Source organism: Epinephelus fuscoguttatus, linkage group LG15, assembly GCF_011397635.1.
Source record: "Epinephelus fuscoguttatus linkage group LG15, E.fuscoguttatus.final_Chr_v1".
NCBI lineage: Eukaryota > Metazoa > Chordata > Actinopteri > Perciformes > Serranidae > Epinephelus > Epinephelus fuscoguttatus.
The window spans coordinates 5,754,486-5,782,001 of NC_064766.1; the positions used below are offsets into that span (position 1 = coordinate 5,754,486).

A 27,516-nucleotide genomic window follows, 5' to 3' on the forward strand; every position below is an offset into this window, starting at 1 on the left:
TCCCCCACCCCCGCCCCCCATTTTGCTTACACTGTCCAGGCATCGAATTGTGCTGAACTATCAACAGACAGAAGAGGACAAAGAGCTGCAATGGACGGGTACATTTGTTTATATTACAACTGCTGCTTCTAGGTAGACCTTCCACAGCTGTGCATGTGACATAGAGTGAGCCTTTCCCCGTGCCCAATTTGAGATACGCTAACAGTCAGCTCAGCTGCAACCTCGATACTGTACGTTATGAAGAACATGACGTTAGCTAGCCAACAGCACAAAGTCTCAACCAAGAAATGTGGTAGTTCATTGTTGTTTTGCTTGCAGGCTAACGTACATTTGTATAAAAGAGCATGTTTTATGTATCATCTGGGTCTTCCAACTTCGGCAGTGTGACAGGTAGCAAGCTTGTAGGCAAAAGATAAAAATCCAGTTCAGCATGTCACATTCTCTTGTGCGTGAAAGGAACGTTGATGATAGCTACGTTTAGACCGATTTAGCTGCCGATAAGGGGAAAATGTGGGGATTAAATGTTCTTACGATGATTGCGACAATTGCTGTCGGTTAGCATAAGTGGCGAAAGCTACTAGCCCTGTGTGTTATTAATGAACCATGTCACAGCCAACATGTTACGCCCACCTGTCACGTCGTCCTTTGTCTGGAGCTAATGAATGCTGCACGCGACCTCCGCCGGCTTATTGTATACAGCGCCCTAATCACGACAGCAGGTGACTGACACATTGTGTACCATATGTGCAGTCGACACAAAAGACTTATAAAGTAACGGGGAAAAGGCATTATAAAATCATAAAAAGCAAATGAGTAGCTTGATTTTTACATTTGCGTGGCTTAGAGAGTGAAATATCTAAGAATGAATTGTGATATTATGTAGGGACTGTTCTTAACTTATCAGAGGAGGGGGTGGCTGGGGTGTGACTTTTTTTTCTTCTTGTAACCCTCCCTTAAGATACAAATATTTTTTTCCTTGATCTTCCCTAAGTGACTTAGGGAAAATTCATGACCCTCCCTCCACCTCAAATTAGTTTATATTTTTAAAACTTACCCATTGATGTATGAAAGGGTAAGTTGACAGAATCCTGGAGTTGAATAAAGCCTTGGGTTTTCAGTCTTGTTGTGCATGCTGGTTAGTTGGTACAAATGGTTTATTTTTGGCCAAATTTTAAACCAGACATAGAATAAAGTTATTTTGATGAAATATCAGTTTTAATCTCAAATTTGGTTATGTTTTCTTTTTTCTTTTCCTTAAAAATTTGAAGTAACATTATTTGTTTGTTCTCATTCTTCATTTCCCTGCATTCTCTCCATTGACAGTGATGTTGCGGTTGGTGTGAAGGCAAGCAGACTTACTTTTTACTATTTTTACCTAAACAGACTTGCATTTACTAGCTCTTTGTAACTTTGTCCACAAATTGACTGGATGTAATTTACACATTTTCTCTTAGGGCAGGTGAATAGATTTAAAACTGATTAGTAATGCCTGTGATGTTAGAAAATAATGTACTAAAAATTGTGTTACAGATGGATGGTAAAAAATGACAAATGGTGTAATAATTTTATTAAGATGAAAGTAAAATTTGCAATTTTGTCCTTTTTGCAGTTGAATGTTATGGTTTGCATTTCCTTTAAGTAATGTAAATGTACATTTATGCAAATGTAATGTAAATGAAAGTTTAACTTATGTTCCTTTTTTTCTTGTTTTTTTCCAGAGAGGCTCAGATGAGCTCAACATGTACAGTAGCAGCCCCAGCTCTATGACTGGTAAATTGAATCTGAACTTGGATTGAATTAGTAAACAAAACCCACTTAATCACTTAAAGCTGCAATCCATAATGTTTTGTATATGGGAAGGTGGTGGTCAGTGAGAGTTTGATGGGTGGTATCGGAACCTCAGTGGGTGCAGAAATGACAGAGACTGTCTGACATTTGGATGAGGGAATGACATGCCTGCAGAGATGATCAGAAACCTGAATACATATTAGAATCATCATTTATGAAGGGGGCTGAATCACCAAGTTACTGTGTGTTACATTTAAACACTACAACCTGATTAGGACTAAAACCAGTAGTAGACTCATAAGTAAGAATGTGAATGTTCTGGTGTTCCTGTACACTTATGAAATGATCCAATCAAATCAGAGGTACAAGAAAGGCATTTGGCCATGAAAAGATCAAAGCCCATAGGGATGCCAGTGCAAGTCTTGCCAAGGGCACCAAAATGGTCAGAAATGGACTGGCATGGTGAAAATCACAGCAAAGTAATGTTTTCAGTAGAAACTGAAAAATATATGTATTTTTTAAATTTTGCACATTTAATGCTGAGGAAAGCCCATTTTACACGCTTTGAGAAAATCCTTGTTTTAAAATGAAAGGGGTGTGAGTGAAGTTGCTTAATGTAGTATTTCACCGCTGAAAAGATGGTCTTCATAAAACTGGGCTGTCTTTGCAGTAGAGAGATGCAAATACTTTTGAAATTGGTGCTATATGACCCAAGGAACTGTGACTGTGGCATTCACTTTAGCCAAAGGTAGAAACCTATGATTACCAGAATGCATAGTGTTGTACTGGACCAATAAATGCTCCAGTTGGTAGGTGATGTAATGCAAATTTGTCCGTTTGACACAATGCTGGGCGGCTGGTGGCAAAAATAGAGGAAAAAAAATAGCTATTTGTGGCAAGAAATATAAAACTGAGTTACAGAATCTTGGATTATATTTGATCAGCAATCCCTAGTTGTACTGTTAGATCTCTGTTTTTTTCTCTGTTTTCACTGTGCAGGAAACAGTATGCTGTCCACTTTCCAACTCTTACTATTACAGCTAAACCGTGGACTAAAATATGTTCCTGAAGGCATTTTAGGTTAGTAATAGGCAATGCAGTAACATAATTTTGGTTTATATCAGCGCTGGCTAGGTTTAATGTTTGATAGGAGTTTGCGCTGAGTTCAAGAGAGAGAAACTCATTGTGTTTGTGGTGATGGGTGGCAGACAATATGAAAATGCGGAAGTACAGCCTGTAGTTTAAGCAACAGCCCAAGAGGCAGCAATACTTCGGTCATCCAGTGGAGTTCTGACTGTGTTAACAAAGGGATATCTAGGGACTAGTTAGATGGAGGGAAGTTTACACATACGTCGAACATTGTTGTGACACAATGCTGCTTGAAAACTGGCAAAGTATTCTTTTAAGTCATTAAATTGTGATAAATCGTCTTTATCTATAAGTTGACAAATTGCATCTAGATACAGAAATAGTTATTTTCTGGATTGACTGATTAATCATTTGGTCTACAAAATGTCAGCATTTCCTGAAGCCCAAAGTGATATCAACAGATGGCTTGTTCTTTCTTACTGTCACTCAAAGACCTAAAGATGAAACAAACAAACAGACAGTTGAGAAGCTGGAACTGGGAAATATTTAAATATTTTTTTTAAATTTTATTTCCTTGAAATATGACTTAGACAGTAACTTGAGTATTAAAATAAGTGCACATTACTTTCTGTCAACCTAATAATAGAGTAGTCCACTAAAAAGAAAATTACTGATATTAGTTATGGTGGTGCTGGTGAGCCATGACTACATGCACACTAATATTCCACTATTATTCCAAATAGGGCAACATTTTAAATTTAATGAGGGTCATGTAAACAGCATGTTCTGTTTGAATATTCCGATAAAGACCTTTTTCCGAATTAAGCAATTTCAAATAAAAGGTTTTAGAAGCATTATTTGGACATGTATAGAGCACATTACAAATATGCGTCTCAACTGGATTTTGTACTGCAGTTTGCGACACACGGCCTCAAGCATCTTACACTCAGCTCTGTGTGTTGTCATGAAGGCATTGTGCACAGACCAAATCACCGGCAGTTTGTAAGGCTGGGGTAGAGATGCATGCCCAAAAGAAAAGCCCACATTTCTGGTTAGAAGGCGAAACGCACCTACTTTTAAACATAATGAAAAACTTGGATAATAACAGGTTTTTGGATATGCACAATTATGGCAATGTCAACCTTTTCAAGAAGGTGGTTAGAGGAATGAAAGAGGGAAAATGATCGTTCAGTTGAACAGGGCCGCCACTGGTGATAGACCTTGAAAAGATGCAAAATGGCACGAGTGGCTCCAGCTGTCCCACTTTTTCATGTTTTGATGTGATAAACGACATGTTAGGGCAGGTGAATTGGAGTATGCATGGCTGCATAAAAACAGGAATTTTAGGTAAATATTCATTTTCATTAGCCATGTAAACAGCTTGGTAGGAATGCTGTCTTTTTCAGAAAGGGTAAAAATCTGAGTAATTTGTGCATGGAAACATAGTCAGTGTGTGAGCCCGCACGTACAATACCAGGACCCTGAAACTAAAGCAGCTAATTGGAGCTTAGTCATCATTCATTTTACATTTGTGCTTTACTCTGATTTCATTTTTTATCTAGAGTTGTGTTGTCATGATTATTATTATTATTTTCATGTTCAGCAAACGGCAGTGACAGTAAGAAACAGCGTCTGGATGAATCCCCTCCCTCCAGAGTTCTCCACATCAGGAAACTTCCAAATGAAGTGTCAGAGACTGAAGTCATTGCCTTGGGGCTGCCCTTTGGAAAGGTCACTAACATACTGATGCTTAAGGGGAAAAACCAGGTAAACTGTGGCAGAACTCCATACCACCAACCAATACTTTGAGATGAAGATGAAACAACAGTCCTCTGTTTACATTTAAGTTTAAGTGATTTTCCTGAAAGTGATTTGTTGTTCTGCTGAAGCTCAATATTCCTTTGTTTTTCCACCAGGCATTTCTGGAGTTGGGTACAGAAGAAGCAGCCATTACTATGGTTAACTACTATACAGCTGTCACACCACAGGTCTGAAATACTTAGTGTGCATTCCTATTACACATTATTATTTATTTCTGTTGTAAGAGCTACTAACCGAATTGTTTTTTGTATTGATCTTATTCCATTTAGGTCAGAAACACTCCTGTCTTCATCCAGTACTCCAACCATAAGGAACTGAAAACGGACTCAGCTCTGAACCAGGTATAAATGTAGATATTTTTATACACCAAGTGTTGTCCTTCTAACTGTGGTTAGAGTGATGTAGCACTTGATGCCTCCACCATTATGTATTCTTTGTTTTTGCCTTGACCACAGCTGCCAGGCCAGCCCTATAAACATAAAACTCAGTCAGTGACTGACTGAGTGAGATACACATTGGTTGGAGTGAGTGATGACCATAAGTTTTGTTGTTTTTCTATTGGCTCTTGCTCATTTGAAATGACTAGGCGCTGACAGAGCTGTGGACGCTGACAGTCCTGTATTAACTGTACGCTTCATTTTCCGTAACCAATGTAGCATGGTACCATGGTGGAATTTGCAAGCTAGCTATCTAATTAGCTAGCTACTACATTAGTAAAATTTAACAACTTAAAGCTTCATCCACTCACTCTTGTCATGGTATAGGAAAGCATATGGCTATCATCAGATGAGTGACAACTTTGTTAGGCTCATTTTCTGTCACTGTAACATTAGCGTAAAAGCATGGTGGAATTAGCAAGCTAGCTAGCTACCTAGCCAGCTGCATTAAAAATGGCAGTTTTTGACGGAGGAAAGAGAGGATTATCTTAGCTATTTGTCTGAGGAACAGCCGTGTCTGTTTGAAACAAGCCTGGTATTTATTTAAATGTTATTCACTATAAGCCCTCATGTTACACTGTCTGATGGGTGCCACCACCATTATGAGGGGAAAGTGGAAATAAGAGACATGCACGCCACATTAACAAGATATTCTTTTTGGTAATAGAACATTTTACAAACTATTGGTATTGCAGTACTTGGCTCTGATAGTGGCTGATGGCTTCACAGCCTCCACCAGTCACATTAGGACGTACATCCCCAACTGGAGCTAAAGAGGGGAGAGGAGGGTTTTGTTAAATGGGTACATCTCCAGAGCAAGCAGGTCCCTTTTGCTGTGTGACTGTGTCTAAGTGTACTGCTCTTCATTTTAACATGTATTTACATGAAGTTTTTGGCTGGACCGCAACAACAGGGCCAGTGCTGTAAGAGAGTCATAGCGAAATGACTGACTATATGCTGCCACTTCCTGTTTCAAATTAAAAGGCCTCATTTCAAATTAAAGGCCCTCTAGCAATTCATACACAGTCCAGCTACATGCAAGGTTTTGATCTAGTCTTGTTTCTTTCCACCCAGAGGGCCCAGGCAGTGTTGCAGGCAGTGTCAGCAGTGCAGGATGGAAGTTCTCCATCCTCTGACCCTGGAGTTTTGGACCTCGCTCCACCCCCCAGCCCTGTTCTGCGAATTATTATCGATAACATGTTTTATCCTGTGACACTGGATGTTCTGCAACAGGTAAAACCTTAACATGTTGTTTGATCCACAATTCAGATTGGTACACACAGCCCCATAGTCAAGATTTTTTTTTTTTTCTTTTTAAGCCTCCGCTCCAGCGATAGCCGGGGGCATTATAAACATGATATCTCAACAATGCCTTGACGGAATTTCTTAAAATTTGGCACAAACATTCACTTGGACTCAACAATGAACTTATTAGAATTTGGTGGTTAAAGGTGAAGGTTTATGTAACCTTATCTGTCTCATTCTTGTGAATGTGATCTCTGAAGCCTACCTCGAGAGAATTCTTAAAATTTGGCACAAATGTCCACTTGGACTCAACAGTTAACTTGATTGAATTTTGGTGGTCAAAGGTTAAGGTCACGGTTAGCTTGCATTCGGCTCATTCTTGTCAATGCGTTATCTCAAAAACACATTAAGTAAATGTCTCCAAATTTGACACAAACGTCTACTTGAACTGATGAATAAACTGATTATAATTGTTTGGTCAAAAGTCAAGGTCAGTGTGTCAGAGTGTTTTGGCCACAACTCAATAATTCATATGCTAATTGTGACAAAACTTCACACAAATATCTAACAGGATAAAGAAATGAAGTGATGACATTGTATATGCAAAAGGTCAAAGGTCGGCTTCACTGTGTCATAATGTTCTGCATAAAACACTTTTACTCTGTTACTCAGTGTCATATCTCAGGAACAGAAGGGGAAATATCTGGTCAGATACTGAATTGGTGACACTTCGCTTGGGTGTCCACTTTAAAACTGTGCTGATTGTATAGATCTTCTGTGCTGCTGGGAGGACAGTGGGTATGAAGCATAGTTCTTGTTCATGTTTCTGTGTTCATCTCTATGAATTATTTGATTCTTTCAGATCTTCAGTAAGTTTGGGACTGTAATGAAGATTATAACCTTCACCAAGAACAACCAGTTTCAGGCTCTTCTGCAGTTCAGCGACCCCGTGAATGCACAGCAAGCTAAACTGGTAGGATGACACACATATGAAAATTCTGGCTATTAAAACAGCAACCAGTTGAAAATTGCAACAACAGATGGACAGATCTGTGGTTATTTTTTTTAGCATTAACAATTTCAGTTTTTCAAGGCTCTGACAGTGTGTCACAGGGATATGAGCCTTAGGTGTTGTCTCTGAAAGAGCAGGGCCTGAAGTGAAAGGAGGGGTAAAAGAGGGTAAAACAGCTTCTCTCTCTTTTTTTTTTTTTAACATCTGTAGCCTTCCTTTTCACTACATTATACAGAGTTAACAAAGAAGCACAGTAGAGATGTTAGTATTTGATGCACCAAAAATATTGCCTTTTTTATATGAAAATCCCTTGTTGAAAAATTTAGATATGTCCAAGTTCATGTCCAGTATTGGTAGAACATAACATCCAGTCTGCTTTAAAGGAGATTATTTACATTTCAGATTCAGTCTCAGTGAATTAACAGAGGTATTTTGTTTCATTCTGCCTGTTAGTGCCCAACATTCAAATTAGGCAGTTTACATTGTTCTTTTCAGCCCTTGCAATATTCTTGACATTTGAGCTGGAACTTTATGTTAGCCTGCTTGAGTCAAAGCTATGAAGTGTCCCTCTTATTGTGTATCTTGGGCACAATTTAAAAAAAAAACGAATCTAAGGGCTCCATATTAAGATTGTTTGTTTGTCAATAAATATACATTTAAACACTATCGTGATTCTTTCTCCCCTTTACACACCTTCTGTGTCAGTCTTTGGATGGACAGAACATCTATAATTCGTGCTGTACTCTGCGGATAGACTTCAGTAAACTGGTCAACCTCAATGTCAAATACAACAACGATAAGAGCCGGGATTACACCAGACCTGACCTGCCTACTGGAGATGGAGAGTCAGCCAACAAGGATCATTCTTTGTTGGGTAAATACACCTCTTTCTTTATTTATCCACACCACATCCATTCACCCCTCCCTTCGGGGAAACCATAATACTTTACTGTCATTCTTTTGCCAGTAGTGCTGCCAAAGACAGTTCTCCTGGGAAAGACAGACCTCTATGACTCAGCACCATTCTGACCAATGCATCCTCACCTTTTCCACTCCACCTATGTTTTTGCTTTGGTACAGAAGGTTTAACATGTTAAATGTCATCCCAAATAAGTAAACACAAAGGCTAAGTGGACCTTAATGCCCTCCAACAACCCTCTGAGTGTGCATCAGTGATGGTGCATCATAAAAGAGAAAAAAAACATATTAAGAGGTTTCTTGTTCACAAACAATCAAAAATACTCGCTATAACCTATAGAGAGGCATTTCAGTATTCGAAACAGAGCCATCTGCTGGAAACCAGTAAAAACACCATCTCTGACATTGAGAGGATGAGTTTGGATATATCTTACTCAAATGTAGTGGGATAGATACATCCTGTGCATAAATGTGTAATTCTGTTTAAGTATTAAGTTGCAAGACAATGAAGTGAAGGCATTTTGGCCTATACTTTCCCACTGATCATCACTAAACTCACAGCCCAAAACTTTCTGCCATACAGTCTTCAGTGGGATCAAGGGGGAGCTGTGATGTTCTAACAGAGCAATGTAGATTTGGGAAATTTTCCCTTTCAATTATGTGGAGCTCTCCAGAATCTCCTCCATCCTTGACAACCCCAGGGATAGTCGTCTTGCTTTTTTGAGAGTAGTAAATATAAATTTACTGTTTTTGAATTCCAAATTCTGTTCTTAAATCTGAGAAAGATTTAAGGGAACCATCAGAAACAGTTGTTGAAACTGATGTATACCATATTTTTTCCGCTTCGTAAGCAAGGACCTTCCAGTTGAGGGTGGCAGGCCTGGGTTGGAAGATAGAGGAGCTAACATAAGGCCTGTTTCCACCGCAGGAACTTCGGGGTAATTTTATGGGGCCGGGGCCGTTGGTGCGTGTCTCCACCGCAGGAACCACCCCCGAAGGACAGAGTTCCAGAACTTTTACGGGGGCTAAACAAGTCCCTGCCTCGGGGTGGGTACTCAGAATGGCCCCGAAAGACTCCTGGCTGGGGCTTGTGCTAATTTGATATACTCAAGGAGGGATGTGATGTCAACAGAAAGGAACAAAATAGCCAGCATTTTTAAAACTCAGCAGACAAAGGTTAGCTTGTTCTAAATGGCCCGTGAAAAAAATATTTTTTTCCAGCGGATATCTTAGTTACAACATGATTGAGCTAGCAAAGCAGTTTTGTTTTGCTATGTGTGGTATTTATTCAGTTTTGGGAAATCACGATGTCTAGAAAGCATCAGTGGGTGCTGCTGACAGGGACAGCTAACAGCAGCAGCAAAGCTAACATCAGGACGTCATTGGTTAAAAGCCTCCCGTTGTCAGATACGACATGAAACTACTCCAGTTAGCTCAATCATGTTGTAACTAAGACATCCACTGGATTTTTTTTTTCATGGGCCATTTAGTGAGTTATTACAGACACTGCAAAGGGCTATCAGCTAACAGCGTCCCTACGTCGCCCCGGTAAATGGTCGTGCAACGATTACGTCACATCCAGAGCCCGTAACTTTACAGGAACCTTCCTCGTACTCCCCGCTCTCTCAGTGGAGACACGGCGGTTGAGAAGGCCGAGCGAGAGGACGTTCCTGTAGTAGTTCCTGCCCCCCAAATAGTACCAGGAACTCCTTCAGTGGAAACGGGCCTATAGAGATTCCAAGACCAGATCCACAAAATTTCAATACATCCTGCCATGCTCGAAGAGTGTTGTGAATTACATTGGTTCTTAATACTGGGTTAAGGGCATTTATATCATTAATAAATGGTAAAGAGTTTAATGAGGAAGGGAGACATAGATCTTCCTTAATATCTGTCCAGTAAGCAGTTCTTTGTTTTTTGTACCCAACTAATCAGCCTTTAGGCTTAGACTTAAGACTTACACTTACACTTTAGACTTCATTGAAAGCTATTCTGGGGGAGGTATTGTTCCAAATAAAGGAGCTCATTAATTTGTTTGTGGATTTAAAAAACATTTTGGAAAGTTTTGGAACAGGGAAGTGACTGCAACACATACATGCTTTTATTATGTGATTTTACTAAATATCATCTTTTGAGAGCAGGATAATTAGTTGAAATGAGTTTTAGCTATAAAACCAGCTTCATACATGTGTAGATTTAGATAAATATTTGACATATCGACATTGTTTATTCATTACGGTATATACTGTTATAGTTTTAATATTTTACTCACTTAGGCAGCTTTGGTTTCTTTTGCTAATTGTAATCTTTGGTGTTGGGTTAGATAAGTGTTCTGTGGTTTAAATCTAGTTGTCACTGTCTTGTAGGTACCCCATCTGGAGCGCTAGCTTCCTACTCTAGTGGAGGAGGTTACTCATCTTCTCTCTCCCTCTCACAGGGTGGAGGTATCTATCTTTTAGTTTTGTCTTAATTCTGTTTTCCATCACTCTGTCTGCTGTTTTCTGTCATGCCGCTGTCCTGTCTATTGCCATGTCCTGCTAGAGTTGTCTGAATGTGTCAGGGCTGAGAAAAAGGTTTTATCTCATGGCTTCAGTGGTTGGTTAATATGACTGCTAAATTAATAGATGAGGCAAATACTGGTATTAGGACTGGGGATAAGGGCAATTTAGTCTGGGTACAATAGTTTGCTATATTACGTATTCCCCTGTTTGTCCACTGGAAATCATTACCCTGAATTAGTTGTAATGAGATATTTTAATCAGATGTCAGACTCCAATTTTTTTTTGTCTTTGCTTAGAATATAAAGAATTTTTGATAAAATTGAGGTTTCTCAGCTATTAAGTACTTAAAACAGCTTCCAAACTTAAGTGGAAAAAGGCTTTTGTGGTGCAAGTTACTTTATCTGTGTATCGGCACCAAAAGTACAGTAAGTTTGAGTTCATTGAAGTCATAATCCTAAGATAGATATTTAATGAACTTGCCATGTAAGTGGGATAAGATGATTTAGTTGAAATGATAGTAATTGCATTGTTGGTTTAATTGTCTATGCATGGCTTAGTGAGAGTTTGGCCCCTCCCCTCATATCACAGTAACTCCTGCCCCCCAGAATTACAGTATATACCTGTGTTATGTTTCAGTGGATGTAACAAAATGCAATACTAATGTGTATTTCTCAAGTATCACTAAGTTAAGTGTAAATAAAAAGAATCAAGCCTACAAAACAAATGTCATTTTCACTGCATAGTGACCTATAATAGATGATCTGAAAGTTCTGGAATCCCACTAGGCTTTTCCTTTTTTCAGGTTCTCTTTATATGAGAGTGTTTAATTGTTTATTACACTGAGTACTTCATTAGGGTAGATGGGAATGAGTGATCAAGGATTTGAGTCTTATAACCCAGTTCGCAAACATCATGCTTGAACTGCTTAGTTCTATATAATGGCTTCTGCATTAGAGTGTAGATTATGTTTAAGCAGCTTTGTTGGTCTCTGCTGAATTCTCTGCTGCATCAAATGTAACTTTTTCAATGTACATGTCAACTGTAATGTATGTTTTGATAAGTGATGAGATTGCATAGGTTTTATTGTAAAACTGACAAAAAGCTGACCAGCTTTTTTACTTGAAGGTAACCAAGCTGAAATAACATTTAACATACTACCATGGCATCAAGCACATCACCATCCCTAATCTGAATATCGTTATTTCTTTTTTTCATTTACATTTCTATGGATGCATTTTTATGCTGAAGCACTCTGCGGTAATTGTTAAACAGAGCTGAATGTAATGCATTTCTGTTGACAATGTTTCTGTTATTTAGAATTTGTTAAGTGTACTTACAGAAGGAAGTATTCCTCTTTTTCCATTGTTGCAGTTGACGTTAAAGGATAACTTTGGTATTTTTCAACCTGGGCCCTATTTCCCCATGTGTATGTGTGCGTTTTACAGAGATAGCACTGGCGATCTGAACCGGTCAGTGGCGAAAAAAGGCACTTCTAATGCGCAAACTTATACGGGACGCATTTGCCCCCATATCTACCTCGCGGCTGCCGGCTGCATCTGCCTCCCTCAATACTGAACCAATTTTAAAACGAGTTCAACCCATGAATCATACACACACATACACATGGGGAAATAGGGCCCAGGTTGAAAAATACCAAAGTTATCCTTTAACAAGCTTGTTAGTCTTTTTAATGTTAATGTTTTAATCTGCTTTTCTGCAGCTGTGTTACATGTTTGACTCTGACCTGTTTATTGTCTTGTGCTTTCCTAACAGGAGCCATTAGTCCGCTGAGTGCTGCAGCAGCAGCGGCAGCAGCTGCTGGTCGTGTTGCTCTGTCTGGGTCTGGGGTGTCCGGAGTTCTGTTGGCATCCAACCTAAATGAAGAGGTACACTAACCATAAGCAAAACTGTGACACCGAGTGTTTGCAATCTCTGCTTTAAGTCTTCATTTCAGCTAACAGACACTACTAGTTGATTTTCTGGAGTTGATAGTAATGTGAATCTGTGTGTGTAAGTGTGTGTGTATGCTTAGTCCACTTTACAGCATGATTTATTGTGCACCCTCCATCTAGATATAGTCCAGGTACTGTAATTATGGTAGATTTAAGAGTGTCAAAGTATAATACATCATCTCAAACTATTAGTTGTCTGAACTTTTAAAAGCATTACAATATCTTAAATATCAGTGTGATATACGTTATTTCTACACTGCACACTGAAAACTCACTTTTACCTATTTTTTTTAACAGATAAATTGTTTAATGTTTTAGAAAATTCACACAGGACACACATTCCTCTGCATATCATTCCCCTTCACAGTGTACACTGAGGTTGTCAAAAGTGTTGATAATTTGTTACTTTTTCGAAACAGCATGTTTAAAAGGATATGATCACTGTGATTTTATATTCAATACCACTGAAAGTACTGAAGCTATTGACCAAAAAACAACAGATCTACATACAGATTTTCAACTCAGGTCTATAAAGATGAAACAAAGTGGTGGAAAATCAACTGATCCCCAACCTGTGGCTGTTACGGTATTCTTCCCAGCAAGAAAAAACATTTTCAGTGACTTCTTCTGTTTCAGCACAGTGCAGGTTATTAATGAGTGTTTGTGTGTGTGTGTGTGTGTGTGTGTGTGTGTGTGTGTGTGTGTGTGTGTGTGTGTGTGTGTGCGCGCGCACCATGGACTGACACAGGCTCTAAACTTAAATGCCTTAAAACATTTTTAACTACTTAATGTTTGCACATATTACATCTCTCTGTCAGATCTGAAAGGTTCTGTGTTTTTGCTGCTGTGGTTTTCTCTGAACTGAACACCTACATACTTGTACATGTTTAACTTAGATTTCTGTTTCTTCTGTCAGTTTTGAGTTTATTCTCTAATTATAAATGTGCACCTACTCTTTCATCTGTATCTCGGTACCTGCAGTATCTGTTTCTGTGTGTTCCATCTCTCTGTCAGAGTCTTCTCTCTGTCGGTCTCTGCCCCTTTCTTTGTTGAGAGAGAGTCTGTAGCGGAGTGATGGTTTTGACACTTCTGCCCCCTTCTGGTAAAGTCTTTGTGCAACAGCTGTATCCTGGCTGTTTGGCAGCAGCATAGTGTTCTCTCCACTGACCAATCAGCTTGAGAGCAGCAGCTACTGGGTACACTTGGGAGTGTCCTCAATACAATCCAGTGGCTAGGTAGTGGTTGAGTGTGGTGTGGGCCATTCTTCATGTTGTGAGTGTTGAATCCAAGGATAGTTTTTCAGTAGCATGTTCGTCCTTTCTCTGCTGTGTCATCAAATGGGAAGACTAATATCTATGTTCAGATTTTAGTCAGTTTTATACAGTACATTCCAAACAGAGATAAACATTTATTCTGTTTTGGTCCAGTTTCTGAAGTTGTGGATTAAGTGCAAGACTCAGCCGAAACGTTTCAATGTAAAACATCTGTCAGGGATTATGGATTATAGGATATGTCATTTATTTCCAGGGATGCTCCGATTTCTATATTTTCGGCCAATACTAATACAGATGTTTAAAATAACAATTTACTCAATAGCCGATAGTGATGTTTTTATATTGTTTATTTTGTTTTTGTTATTTATTTCCCTCTTTTGCAGCAGGGAAGGAAATAAATCTACACCACAAAAAAACTTTTAAAGTAATTAAGTTTTTCATTACACTAATTAAGTTTTTCATTACACTGTCTCTGAATTTAATCAAACTCATTTATGAAACAACATTTAATATAACCTTTCACGTGAAAAACATTTCTTTAAAAAAAAATTGCTTCAAAACTATTTTTACTAATTATAATTCCATAATTCCCTCTCTGATATCTAGTTATATTGCCGTGAACAAATTCATCAACAAATTTCTCCCTCATAGAACTTTATTCAAGTTTCTCACCAAAAACTACATTTAACAAGATTACATGAAACACATCATTAGAAAGTTATAATTTACCTTCAGCCAATACTCATTTTTACTGAATAGAGCTTGAACACATCATAATGTAACTCAGTGCAATCTCCATGTGCTGTTAGCTGCAGCCACTGGCTGCTTAGATTGAACGTTAACCAGCTCTCCTCCTGCTGATTTTAACACAGAATTGTTGTTCACAGTGTAGTGTTATCAGGGAAACAATAAGATGTGTCCCCTGATGAAATGAGTGAGTTTACTGTGTCCTTTTGTCCCGACGGTGTCCCAGGGACAGTCTCTGTTTGTCCCAAACACGTTTCCTATTGTCCCTGCGACGCCTGCTGCTACTTACCATCTTGTCACACAACAGCGAGATCACAGAGTCTATTTGCCAAACAATCATTGTTTTCTTCTTTCTTCTTTCTTTGGTGAATGTCATCTTATTTGTTGATAGGCCAGTGGCAGTGAACAAGGTAAATATTGGCTGATACCGATGTTCAGCTGATAAATCAGTTTGTCCAGCTGCAGTTGAGCTGGACAAGAGAAAATTGTTGGGTTAGTTGATATGAAGTGTGGCAATGATCATAGACCTCCAAACTTCATTTTGGTTGAATATTTGTGTTGCAGACCATCTTTTGCCCAACCTATGCAAACATTTCCCTGTTTTCACAGGTGGTGAATCACAGACACTTAAACCTGCCCACCTACAAGTTAACTGTTTGACAGTGACTACGTTTACATGCACAAAACATTTTTCCACTGGTGGCGAACTTGTTCAACCATCACACACAGTGTGTGTTTCTCTTTCTGACTAGAAATATGGGCTTTTATTTTGGGCATGCATCTTCTACCCCAGCCTTGCAAACTGTGGGCTAGTTGGTTTGTGTTCAGCTCATGAAAAAAAGTTAAAAAAAACAGACATGCACATCCCAGTATCCAACGGAGTGAGTGCTGGTTCGAAGAAATGTTGGTTAAAGTAGAAACAAATACATCCACATTCCAAATGGCTCCAGTTAGAACGATTTTAATGACATGTAACATTTGGAGCGAGCAGATCTTCCTCAGACATCCATTGTTATGTCCCCGGTGTAGGGGAACCTAGTCTTCCCACTTCCAAGGAAGGCCAGTTACACGGTATCTCAAACAGCAAAGAACACACTTTATTTTTCTCAGCAGTGTCCAAAACAACTAACAAAAATATACTAATGGACCCTAAACTTACTTCACAAAAACATCATTATTATCATTGGTTTCTTTGAAAAGTCATGGAAAAGTTTTTAGCCCTGATATCTGAATATTAGTGTGCATGTAAACATAGTCTATGACAAATGAAGAGTCTTAGATATGATTTTGAAGGCAGTGTAAATTAACATGTTCCAAACAAATTTTTATCAGTTATGGACTCTGCTCACACAGTGTACTGAGTGCCCCTTTCAAAGGTTTTGGGATGCTGGATCCTGCTGAATCAAGAGAAATATGTCAACTTGACTCTTGTTCCATTATTTATGAGCAACGTACAGTTTCTCTACAAGTGTCTCGTCGGTCTAATCTACCAGTCATCTTTCTCTCAATCTACCACAGTAGTCCTTTTGGCACTCGTTCCCTCCAGTTACCTCGTGATCTGGTTGTTCATCTGCTTCATGGCACTGCCCCCTTTTGGTTTTATATCTCGTGCTGCTCACTCTTTCATTCACTTATTTACTTCCTGCTTTATTCATTTACCCATTCTTTAATTTATTATTTTTTATTTTCTTCCCATCTTTTTCTTTTCCTCACTGATAAATACATCCAGCAGGGAATGTGCGTGGGATAACAACTGGAAGATGTGTGTTTGAGTGTGTGTTTGGAATCGAACCAGCAATCATTCAGACTCCGTTGATGTTCCACTGATGCTCTGTTTACTGACCTCTGCTTTGGTTTTTGTCCTCCTCTCCTCCTTTCTCCCTTCCCCGCCTCCTTTCTTCCCTCCTCTGCTCCTCCCTTCACACGTTTATTTTCTTTTCATTTGGCCATATATCCAAAATTTGTACACTTCCCTTAAAACCCTCCCTCCTCTCATGTACGTATCCCCTAATTTTGTTTCACCTCCTTTTCCCCTCTCTCCTCCTTTTCTTAACGTCTAACCCAACTTTGGGTTTGCTGTTTTGACCCCCTCCCCAACTCCCCCGTGCCCTCCATCTTTGCTCCACCCCCTCATCATCATGGAAACCACCACTTCCCCCCTCGTCCAACGCTGGGCGGTCTGATCTCTACCTTCGTCTCTCCTCTTCCTCCTCCTATGCTCCTCCTCTTCCTGTCCTCTGCTCTGCGGTCTCTCTCTCTAAAGATGGTCACGCCTCAAAGTCTCTTTACCCTCTTCGGTATGTTCAACCTCTACTATTCTATCTGTATATCTCTCTCTGTTAATCCAGTTTTGTTCACTTTCTTCAGTGATGTCGTGGACACGCTATTCCTCTGTATCTTTCTGTATCTCCAAGTCTCCCTCATATTTTGTACGTTACAGAGTTAAAATCTTCTTCTGTCTCTACAATGAAAGAATAGTGAGTCTGGGAGATTGTCTGTTTGGTCAGCTTATCTCTGATGAGAACACAGACACCAAAATCATTCATGTGTTGTCAAAACTCTGTTCCAATGAAAATGTGGTGTGAAATCTCCAAATCGACATTTAGACTGATTTTAAGGACTGTGGTTAGTGACTGTCAAGCCAGCACCTCCTGTAGCTGCTTTGCAAATCAAATCTGCAAATTTAATAATGCTGAAAAAATTATGTGTGAAACAGCTGCAGTTTGTAGTAGGGATTTTTGTGGAAATTATTTATGGATATTATGGAAATATACCTCGATTCCCTCTCCAATATCTATTTGTATTGCTGTGAAAACATCAAAGCATTTTTCCTTTAAACAACTGTATTTGCTTCTCACCAAGTTTCTCACCAAAAACTATATTTTACATTACTTTTGTTGTTCACAATGTAGCATTACAGGGAGACAGAACAGAAAATACCACTCTCTACTTGCATTCATTTTCACCACATTATTACTTAAGTTGATCGTGACAGTCCAGTCTACTCAGTAAGACTCATACTAGCTCTTAAAACCTCTGCATCTCTTCCTGTCTTTTTGCCTTTTTCTCCAGATGTTGTTAATCAGCTGCAGTCGTAGTTCACCATTTCATTTTATTCTGCAGTTTTGCAATTCGGATTACCAGCCGCTCGGTCACCTGAAGTAGGCACATCATAATGGTCACATTAAACCATCTATCAGCCCAACAATATATACAGTTTTGTCCTTCCACTTATTGAATTGCATATTTAACTGCTCGAGGATAGCTACAGATCTTTCAAAAATCCAAAATGACCTGCATTACAGGCCTAAAAACAAAGGTCTTTTTGCATTTACTGTTTACGTTTATTTATACAACCCATTCTGTCTTAGGTTAGTGCATGTCTTTAAAAGGTTTTGTAAAAGCTTTTTTTCCTGACACTGTCCATTTATGGTTTTACATTTTTAATCACCAGTCTTCAAGCTGGATTTCTGAATCATCACTCGGCCAGATGCCAAACGGCTAAAGGTGTATGTCAATGGTAAAGCCCAACGGAGGTGTCTCACTGGTTGACAGTCATTACATGAAACCACTCGGTCACACAGAATGGTTTGATTGAGGTTCTAGTGGAAGTCAAATGGGAAGATTCCATCTTTTCTTTTCATTTGTCTTTCTAGCACTAACTTTATTCCTTCCATCCTTCACACCTCTCCTTTTTTTTATCTTCGTCGGCTCCATCTCTCCTGCTCTGTCTGTTCTGTCCTCCTCCTCATCTTCTACTCCACCCTGCTCTCTCTTGCTCTCTCTCCCTCTCTTGGTCTGCCTCTCTTGCTCTCTCTCTACCTTCAGGAGTCTATGGTGATGTCCAGAGGGTGAAGATCCTCTACAACAAAAAGGACAGTGCTCTGATACAGTTGTCCGATGGCAACCAGGCTCAGCTGGGTGAGTTATCACGGTAGCCATATGAGTCAAGAGTATTGGAATACAAAATAAGATTTATTAAGACATGATGACTTACTTATTATTCTTAGAAGTGATTGTTTAAGTCCTGTGAGGTAGGCTTGTTAGTAGGGGCGGGGGGAAAATTGATACAGCGTGATATCAGGACATTTTTGCATGGCAGTATCATATTGATATACAGAGTCAAATATTGATCTTTTTATTACATAAATTATTAATATTACAAATACAAATTAAACTTTTAGCCCGCTAAAATAATAAGAATCAATATCTTTTACGTCCACTAGTTACAGTTTATGGCAATAAAAGTGATTGAAGTGAGATGAACAGACTGAAAAGTTTATCGTATGAGATAAAATGGATGTTGGAAGTTTTCCTTTGAGGACATAATTAACAGTTGAAAAAAGGTAATAAATTGCAATATGTATTACAACACACATAAATTCGCACTAATATTGTATTGTGGCAATATCGTATTGTATGGCTGTTGGTGATTCCCACTGCTATTTGTTAGCCCCACGGATCTGGGTATTTTTTTTAAAATATGCATCCAGCATTTTAAGAGGTATTGAATGTCAAGAAATCAATGTAAATTTTGAAAACTGACAGCACTGGAAATATTGTCCAAATTGATAACATTGCAGTATAAAGGCTAGTCTTGCTTTTTTGACATTATATTTACATCAGTTTATGCTCAGCATAACCATATTGTGAAATAAAGATATGTATTATATATTCTCACATTATTAAGTGTTGAATTCAGTGCAGTTGCCACTGCAGAATCAGGTTAAGGTCTTTTGTTGAAAACTACTGCAGCACCAGTCACTTCCCTCAATAACATTTTTAACCACAGAACAATTTCAGGGAGTTAATATTATCGATGTATCAGCCTGAGAGACTGTTTTAGCAAATGTGAAACTGCTGTATTTTAGATTATAACTTGATCGTATTTTCTGTTTTTCCTCGTCTGTAGCGATGAGCCACTTGAATGGTCAAAAGGTGTTTGGTAAAGTGATGAGAGTGACGCTGTCTAAGCATCAGACTGTGGCTTTGCCCAGAGAGGGTTTGGATGACCAACTACTAACTAAAGGTAAGAGGTTATCTGCAACCTGGAACAGTACTTGATCATCTTTGAAATAATATGTTTTTGTTATATTTGATGAAACTGTACAAAGCAGTAAATGAGACAATCTGTGGAAAAACATCATATTCCTCTGCCTCCTCATATTGCTTCTAGTGGCATTACTGCACATGAACAAAAACAACCAATCAGAGCCAAGGAGTCTCAAACACAGCTGTCAGTCATTGCTTGTGAACTGTGGTTAAACTGTCAAATCAGGCAGTGCTGATCGAATATGAATCAAGAGTCTGTCACTGCATTGCCTATTTCTTACCTCCGATGTTTTCAGAAACATATTTTAGAATCAATCAGTTTTGATGGCCAGGTATGTGTGCACATAGAAGGAATTTAAATCTGAATCAAATATGATGTGATTGTGATATTATGTGATAAATGAAAAATAAATGTAAATAAACTTCTATATAAATTAAATAGTTTAGCATTTTGAGAAATAAATTATCTTTCTTTCTGAGAAGAGATTTAAAAATTTTCCTCGAACTTATCGACACTATAACAAAATGGGATCGTGTTATATAGCGTGAGATGTGCACAAACTGTAAAAATTGATACCAGTAAAAATGCCAGAAAAAAATGCTGGCATTTAATGTTTCTGCAAACCACAGATATGATACATTTGTACGTTATTATGTATAGGTTGAAACTTAAGTTTCAACAACACTGTGGTTAACGTGTCATTAGCTTTGGGCATATAATCCACTTGGTTAGGAAGAGATCATGTTTTGTCTTAAAATACCCCGTTTGGGGGGCACAATCCTGGAAGGAAAAGCAGCAATGTCTCTGTATGACTTATTGTGGCATTATTCCCAGCGGTGGTTTGCCACTAAACACCCACAACTGAAAGCTAAAAAATGATGGAAACACACCAATGGATGGCTACAAGACGCCCACCTGTGGAGCCTAAAAGCTGATGGAAACACAGCAATAACTCAATTAACAGTAGTTTGCAGCATGGCAATTGTCTTGCCTAAAAATATACAGTTATTGTCTACCGGCAGTCCACGGCGACCTTTGTGCCATGCCGCAGACACTGCTGAATTTGCACCAGGTGATCATGGTCCACAGAGCTTCAGCAATGAAGGGAAATTGGAGGGCAGAGCATCTGAACAAAAACACTGACAGTATAATGATAACACCCAAAACATAAGTTTTACTCTCAGTACTTTCTGTGACATGAGAAGAACTTTTACTAAAAGTCACGTGACACCGCTGCTTTATACACAAACTTGATGTTCATAATGCAGGATTATTAAGGAAAAATAATAGTGCGTACCAGATACTTCAATAGTGAGTTTACTGCATCCTTTCAGATTTTAATGTGTCAGGGATCCAGGATGCGGACCTGGGAACATCACTGGTTGTTATGCTGGAACCTGAGATAATTCAGACACTTTCTGCTGACTACAGTAGCTTCAGAGACGTGTTTCTCTGAAGAAAGGTTTGAGAATGCACACTGCGACTAGCATAACAAACATGAACCTCCAACCCACATTAAGTGATCAAGTTGCATTGTCGGTAATGTAGGCGCCTGGTATCTCTGGTTCTGCTGCATCAGTTTTGATACCTTTTGTTTTGTCTGACACTTTCATAGAGTACCCCAGTTATGAGTCCTAAAACCTGGAAATGAGTGAACATTTTTGCACTCCCAGTTCCCTTGTGTTTTTTGGTTAGACGCCTGAAATAAGGCCTGTGGTTTACACAGGCTTAAGAGACTTTGATGTTTTGTTCTTCAGCATGAACTGTCAGTAAATAGCCCAGTCCTGAACTTAAAAGCTTTTATGTGCCTTGTGTAAAAAAGGTGGGTGCTAACAAGTGGCTTAATGAGACTACAGAACGTCATTGTGCTGAGCGGCGCCAAACGCAGCTTTACAGTGTTGTTATGTTGGTGGCGTTAGGTCATGTTTATAGCCAAACATAACTTTTTACCTCTGGCATTTGCATTTAGGCTTCAATAATCATGAAAATTGTGTTCATTTGTGAAGATTATCTTGACGAATAAAACATGTAAGTAACATGTTTGTCTGCTGCAGATCTTATTTTTGGCAATAATCCAAAATCCAATAAAAAAAATCCCGTAGTCTTTTTGACAAGGGAACCAGTGCAATGCTAACTTCTGTGTCGGCCTACAGAAAAACATCGTCCCTGGAGCACTCTAGAGGAAGAAAATGGTAATCAGTGGAGTGCTATGAATTAAGTTGACTAATGTTTGGCACAGATGTTTTTTGAGTGGGGTAAAGGCAACACTATACAGTGCCAAAGTTATAAGAAGAAGAAGAAGATATTGCAATATTTTTCAAATGTTTTTGTGACATTAAATAATTGAATCTACTGTCATTGAGTCAATATTTTGTTTTTATTGGACAGATTTTTCTGGCTCACCACTCCATCGCTTTAAGAAGCCAGGATCCAAAAACTTCCAGAACATTTTTCCTCCTTCTGCAACACTTCATCTCTCCAATGTCCGGTATTACAACCACTCATTTTGGTCAAGTTACATTTTAGATATTTTTTCGTTTAGCCCAGCAAATAGCTTAATAAATATATCGATCACTTTTGTGTCATGCTGCTCTGCTTAAAGACGATAATATTTTGTCTTTTGCATGTCCAGGGAGGGAGTTGGAGAGGATGATCTACGACTTCTGTTCTCTAATAGTGGAGGAACCGTCAAGGCCTTCAAGTTCTTCCAGTAAGAAGCACTTCAATATAAAGCTTTTTATGACACCACAAATGTCCCCAACTTCCAGCCTAAAGACTTGTGGTTTATTTATATTTCTCTGATTATGTTGCAAGGCACCAAAATTCAACTAAATATTTTTGCCTGTTAAAATAAAAAGGTGATGCTCTAACAAGCTACACGTATGAAATCTTGTGTACATAGTGCATGGGAGATCAGTGGTTTGTTATGTTCTGGGCTGAGCATAACAAGCCACTGCAGACAGACAAGATATTAACTTTTTATGGTTACTTTCCATAATATAGAACTGTTTGTCTCTGCTCTTTCCTCATCAGGGACCGTAAGATGGCCTTGATCCAGATGACATCAGTAGAGGAAGCGATCCAGACTCTGATGGATCTCCACAACTATGACATGGGAGGGAATCACCATCTCAAAGTTTCCTTTTCAAAGTCTACAATCTAACCCTCACACCTTACTCCTAAACCTTAAGATCTATGACGAGCGAGGAAGTCACTACCACTTGTCTTCTTTTCAACATTTTCTGTTAACCTCTCCTGCACTATTCCCAAACATTTAAAGGAGCAGGGTGTAGGATTTAGGGGGATCTACGTGCAGAAATGGGATATTCATAGCTATATTTTTATTAGTGTACAATCACTTCAAACTAAGAATTGTTGTGATTTCGTTAGCTTTGAATGAACCCTTCATACCCACATCAGGAGCAGGTCCTTGTCGTAGGAGTCAGCCATGTTGCACCGCCATGTTTCTACAGCAGCTCAGAACAGACAAACCAAACACTGGCCCTAGAGTGAACCTTTCCCATTTTTACATTACCTTAAGGCCACTGTAGGTTCTCCTAAACTCTTGGAAAGCCAGGGGTGAGCAGAGGGGGTATTCATTTGGTTGCAATTTGCAACCTCACCTCTAGATGCCACTAAATCCTACACACTTCTCCTTTGATTAAATAGCAAGATATTTTATCACTGAAATGTGCATCAGTGTCCAATGTTTGAAACCCACATTAAATCTTTAGAAGTACTTCTCAGTTAAAGTATTTAGAAATTCCACAAAGCAAATGTTCTTGAACAGAAAGAGCAGTACGTACTAGGGGTGGGCGATACCACAAAATTTGGTTTTGATCCGATACCTAGTAATACAAGGCCACAATCACTGATATTGATACTGATACGATATTTTTTTCATAATCAAAAATGTCTGTTTTTTATGGAGGAGAAAGCAGTGCACCATGATTTATGAGATGAATAATCAGTCTACTTACATAAAAGCTAATGATGACCAATAACAGTCTGAAAATTTAACATTAGCCAATACTGAATATCAATTTTGACTAAAATGTTCATTTCATAAGGCTACTTTATACCTGGATATTCCTTGTCTGAGCCTCTCTGACCAGACTCTGTCAGTGAACTCTGTCTGGCATTTCTCTCCTTCCCCTCCCTTATTTTGGATGCAGCTTTAAGTTCTCTTTCTCCTGTTTTTCCACTTTCATTAATCTATCACTGCTATCATGTGCCTGAATAAACTAGTCAGGCTTGAACATAATTTCCACGGACAGCTATGGTCATGCAAATGCGCAAATTGTTCTATACATAGTACAATTCAGGGTCGCATCAGCCCCCCGTAGTAAACTGGAGGGCTGGGAGGTGAGCTTACTGCAGACATTGGGTGAAAGTAAGACTAAGAAGGTGATGCTGGATCTGGAGGAAGCTGATTGAGTGCAGACAACAAGAAAGCAGCGTAGAAGCAAAGAGTACATGCACAATAGAATGTTGTTTACACAAACAGTTTTACTCTTGAAATACAAATAGGTGCAACAAAAGAGAGAAACAAATCCCTTTTTTCGTATCACTCCTATTGATGCTATGATCAGTCTTTAACATGAAAACCTAGTATCGAGAGTATCGATTTTTCCAACCTAAGAACGTACATCAGTCTTGACCTGAAGGCAATTTGCAAAATTTAAAACTCCTGCTTTGACCCATACAACAACTCAAAGAGCAACTAAACACCAGCTAAAATTCAAGTTTTGTTTACTTCTTGAGGCCTCACCTTGCTGTAGTGATGTAAACGTTTTCTCTAGGGTGAGTGGGTACACTGTAGCAACACTGCTAAATGTGGCTACAGGTGCACACTTCTGACCACACCCACCCACAGCCATCAGTTATGCTGTTCAGAGGTAACACAGACCTGAAACCTTCTACCAGAGCACACAGTGAGACACTGCTTTTAGCCTGCTTTAAAGGTGTACATGCAGGAATAGTCAGTTACTGTTTGTAAACAGTATCGCCAGCAAATCTGAAAGCCAACCCCAGAATTACTCTCAATTTGGAACAAGCTTTGTCCGTTTGGCATTTCGCCTCTGTTTTTGTTGTTTGTAGCTTCCTGCTGGATGCGTGCTGCTTCTAGTCTGGTCACTACCTTTTTAAGTCCCAACCTCACCCGTGGGCTTGGCCAGGGATGTCCTGGCCGCAACTAAGTGAGAAGTAAACAAGAAAATCCAGGCAGAGGGCAGAGTCTCTGCAGATAAATCCACCACCACACACTGAGAGTGGGTCATAATTGCTGATTTAGAGGGATTACTTCTGTATGTCTATACATGTCTTTTTGGAGGGGTGGAATCCTGCATAGTAAACCTTTAGAGCAGTGGAGGTTTTTACTTATTCATTTAATCTTTATCACTGCTTTGTACAAATAGCACACCTTTTTTGTATATCCCTACCAAGTGTTCACCTGTCAGTATGGCATTCGTCTCTTTTTCCTTGGCTTTTATGTTGTGGTTTGAGTTCTGCAAAACCAAACAGAATTTACAGAATTGTTTGTTTGTTTTTTGCTGTTTTTTAGCTGTGATCCTGAATGAATAGCCTATGTGCAGAATTTAGCAGATGTTTTTCTGCTTTTAATTTTCAAAGTTTTTTTTTTTTTAATTAAAATTAGCTGAGGTGTCGTTGGAATACATTGTGTCGCTAATCTAACTTCCTAACCATTCTCTTGTGTTCCCAAGCAAATATTTACCCCAACCTACCAGCTATTATCCATACAGCCACTTACCTTTCCTTGTGGTAGTAACTCTAACACAACATCTCTGTCATGACCGATCCCATCACCACCATGTCATCAATCATGTAACACCTCTTTCCCTATTTGGTGGGCACCCATCAGCTGCTGTCATTTGAAGATGTGTTTTACACTATGTAGTTTCTGACAGTGTGCTTGTTCACACCTCCAAATGTTGTCCTGTTCACTTGTGCACTTTGGTGCATTCAAAATAAAACTAAACAAAATAAAAGCATTTTATTTGAGCTACAAGCATAAACTAGGAGATGGAGTTGTCACTGACGTTCAGAGCGAGATACATGCTGTTCTCGCCTCTCCTCTGCAATGTAAATGTCACCAGTTTTACATTACCAGCACCCCATTTAATACTTTGTAGGCATGTTAGAAACCTACACTACAGCAGCTTGCAGCTTTAATGATTTATCTGCTCTGCACAGAATCATTTAAATGTACTTTAAATACCAGATGTAACTAAACTTCTGTCCCCAGAAGTCCTCAGAGGAAATAGAATGAACAATGTGTATAGCGTTGTGCAATTTCTAAATGTCAAAAGGCAGTTTTTCTTTTCTTGCTGTTATTTCCGTAACTGAACAATCACGCCGAAGCTACATGATTAGAAGCAACTAGGATATATATCTGTGATAATGTTGAAAGGCATTCTGGGAAATGGGAATCATAACTTGAAGCTAGTGATGCTCCTTGAGGACAATTGAATACTCCTGATATTTCCTTCACAAAATATTTTTGAATGTATTGTCAGTAACACATTGCTGACATGTAAAGATCCTGAGGATCCACAGGTGGAGCTTTCATTAAAGAATAGATCCGCATGTAAAGTTCCTGTTTTAAATCCCACCCAGTCTTTTATAAACCATCGCTGTGAGTGGGTGCACATACAAATACACAGGATGCATGCTAATGCTATCTGTTTGGACAAGGTTTCAACATGTGATTCTGGTCTTGGTCTCTGATTTTGGGTGGAGGCCTGTTGGGACCAAAGTACATGTGCCTTTAGTCTGTGGTCTGGTTTGATCTGTTGTGTCTTTAAACAGATGATTTTACTGGTAATGTCTGTTGATCTTGTGTTGTAAACCTGTAAAAACAGATTATTTTGTTAATTATTTTTTAGATAGAAGTGAACCTTGTCTAACAACATGTTTGTTTATCAAGCAGAGATGCACAGAAAACTGGGTCAGTGTTTCTACTGAGGTCTTCTCCAAAGTGTGTTTTTATTTGTCAACCAGCACTAGTTCTTTCTCACAGCTGAAAAGTTTTTTTTCTGCTAAGAGGTTGTTGTAAATGGTCAGCTTGAGTTCAGTTTCTTCTTTGTTCAAATTCAGATTAGCCCAAATTAAACACCTTTTTTTCTACCAACTATCCCAATGAAACAGTGTGTGTGTGTTTGTGTGTTCAAACTGGGTTCAGGCCTCTGCTCTCATCTGTATCTTACCTGTCAATAAACTTCCTTCACTCTGTTCACTTCTGTCTCTCTGCTCTCACTTCTTTCTCTCAACTCTTCCCTCCTTTCATCTTTATTTCTGCTGAGACAAAAACATTTCTCAACTAATCCACTTTTGTCCAGGCAGTAGAGCCATTATATGTCCAGATCTCTGCCACAATGTCTAAACCCACAGCCCTGCAACATTACAACAACTTCAGTCATTGTGGTCTGGTTGGGACACGTAAAAAAAAAAAAAAAAAAAATCGGTATTACCCAACCACAGAGTGTGAACCTGCAAGGGGGAACGTAATATATGAAACCTTAAAAGGAAAATCTGATTGTTGAATTTGTCTATCAGTCAATCAATCAATCAATCAATTTTATTTATAAAGCCCAATATCACAAATCACAATTTGCCTCACAGGGCTTTACCGCATACAACATCCCTCTGTCCTTATGACC

At 38.9% G+C, this 27,516-nt stretch overlaps 1 protein-coding gene across 1 annotated transcript; it reads left to right on the top strand.

The window, feature by feature from the left end:
* Positions 1 to 27,090, top strand: LOC125902711 (polypyrimidine tract-binding protein 2-like). Its single transcript, XM_049599251.1, has 17 exons — positions 1 to 98; positions 1,324 to 1,345; positions 1,719 to 1,770; positions 4,481 to 4,644; positions 4,794 to 4,865; positions 4,968 to 5,039; positions 6,210 to 6,368; positions 7,243 to 7,353; positions 8,098 to 8,266; positions 10,677 to 10,754; positions 12,585 to 12,697; positions 17,048 to 17,081; positions 18,613 to 18,705; positions 19,697 to 19,813; positions 22,226 to 22,325; positions 22,470 to 22,547; positions 22,871 to 27,090. Exons 1-17 carry the CDS (start codon positions 91 to 93, stop codon positions 22,998 to 23,000), a joined length of 1,572 nt encoding a protein of 523 aa, XP_049455208.1. The 5' UTR covers positions 1 to 90; the 3' UTR covers positions 23,001 to 27,090.
* Positions 27,091 to 27,516: the final 426 nt, after the last annotated feature.

Bases quoted from the DNA above. Each gene is read 5' to 3' on its own strand.
- LOC125902711 (XM_049599251.1), top strand. The intron at 4,866-4,967 runs GTCTGAAATACT...TATTCCATTTAG, and splicing joins ATACAGCTGTCACACCACAG to GTCAGAAACACTCCTGTCTT. The intron at 10,755-12,584 runs GTATCTATCTTT...CTTTCCTAACAG, and splicing joins CTCCCTCTCACAGGGTGGAG to GAGCCATTAGTCCGCTGAGT.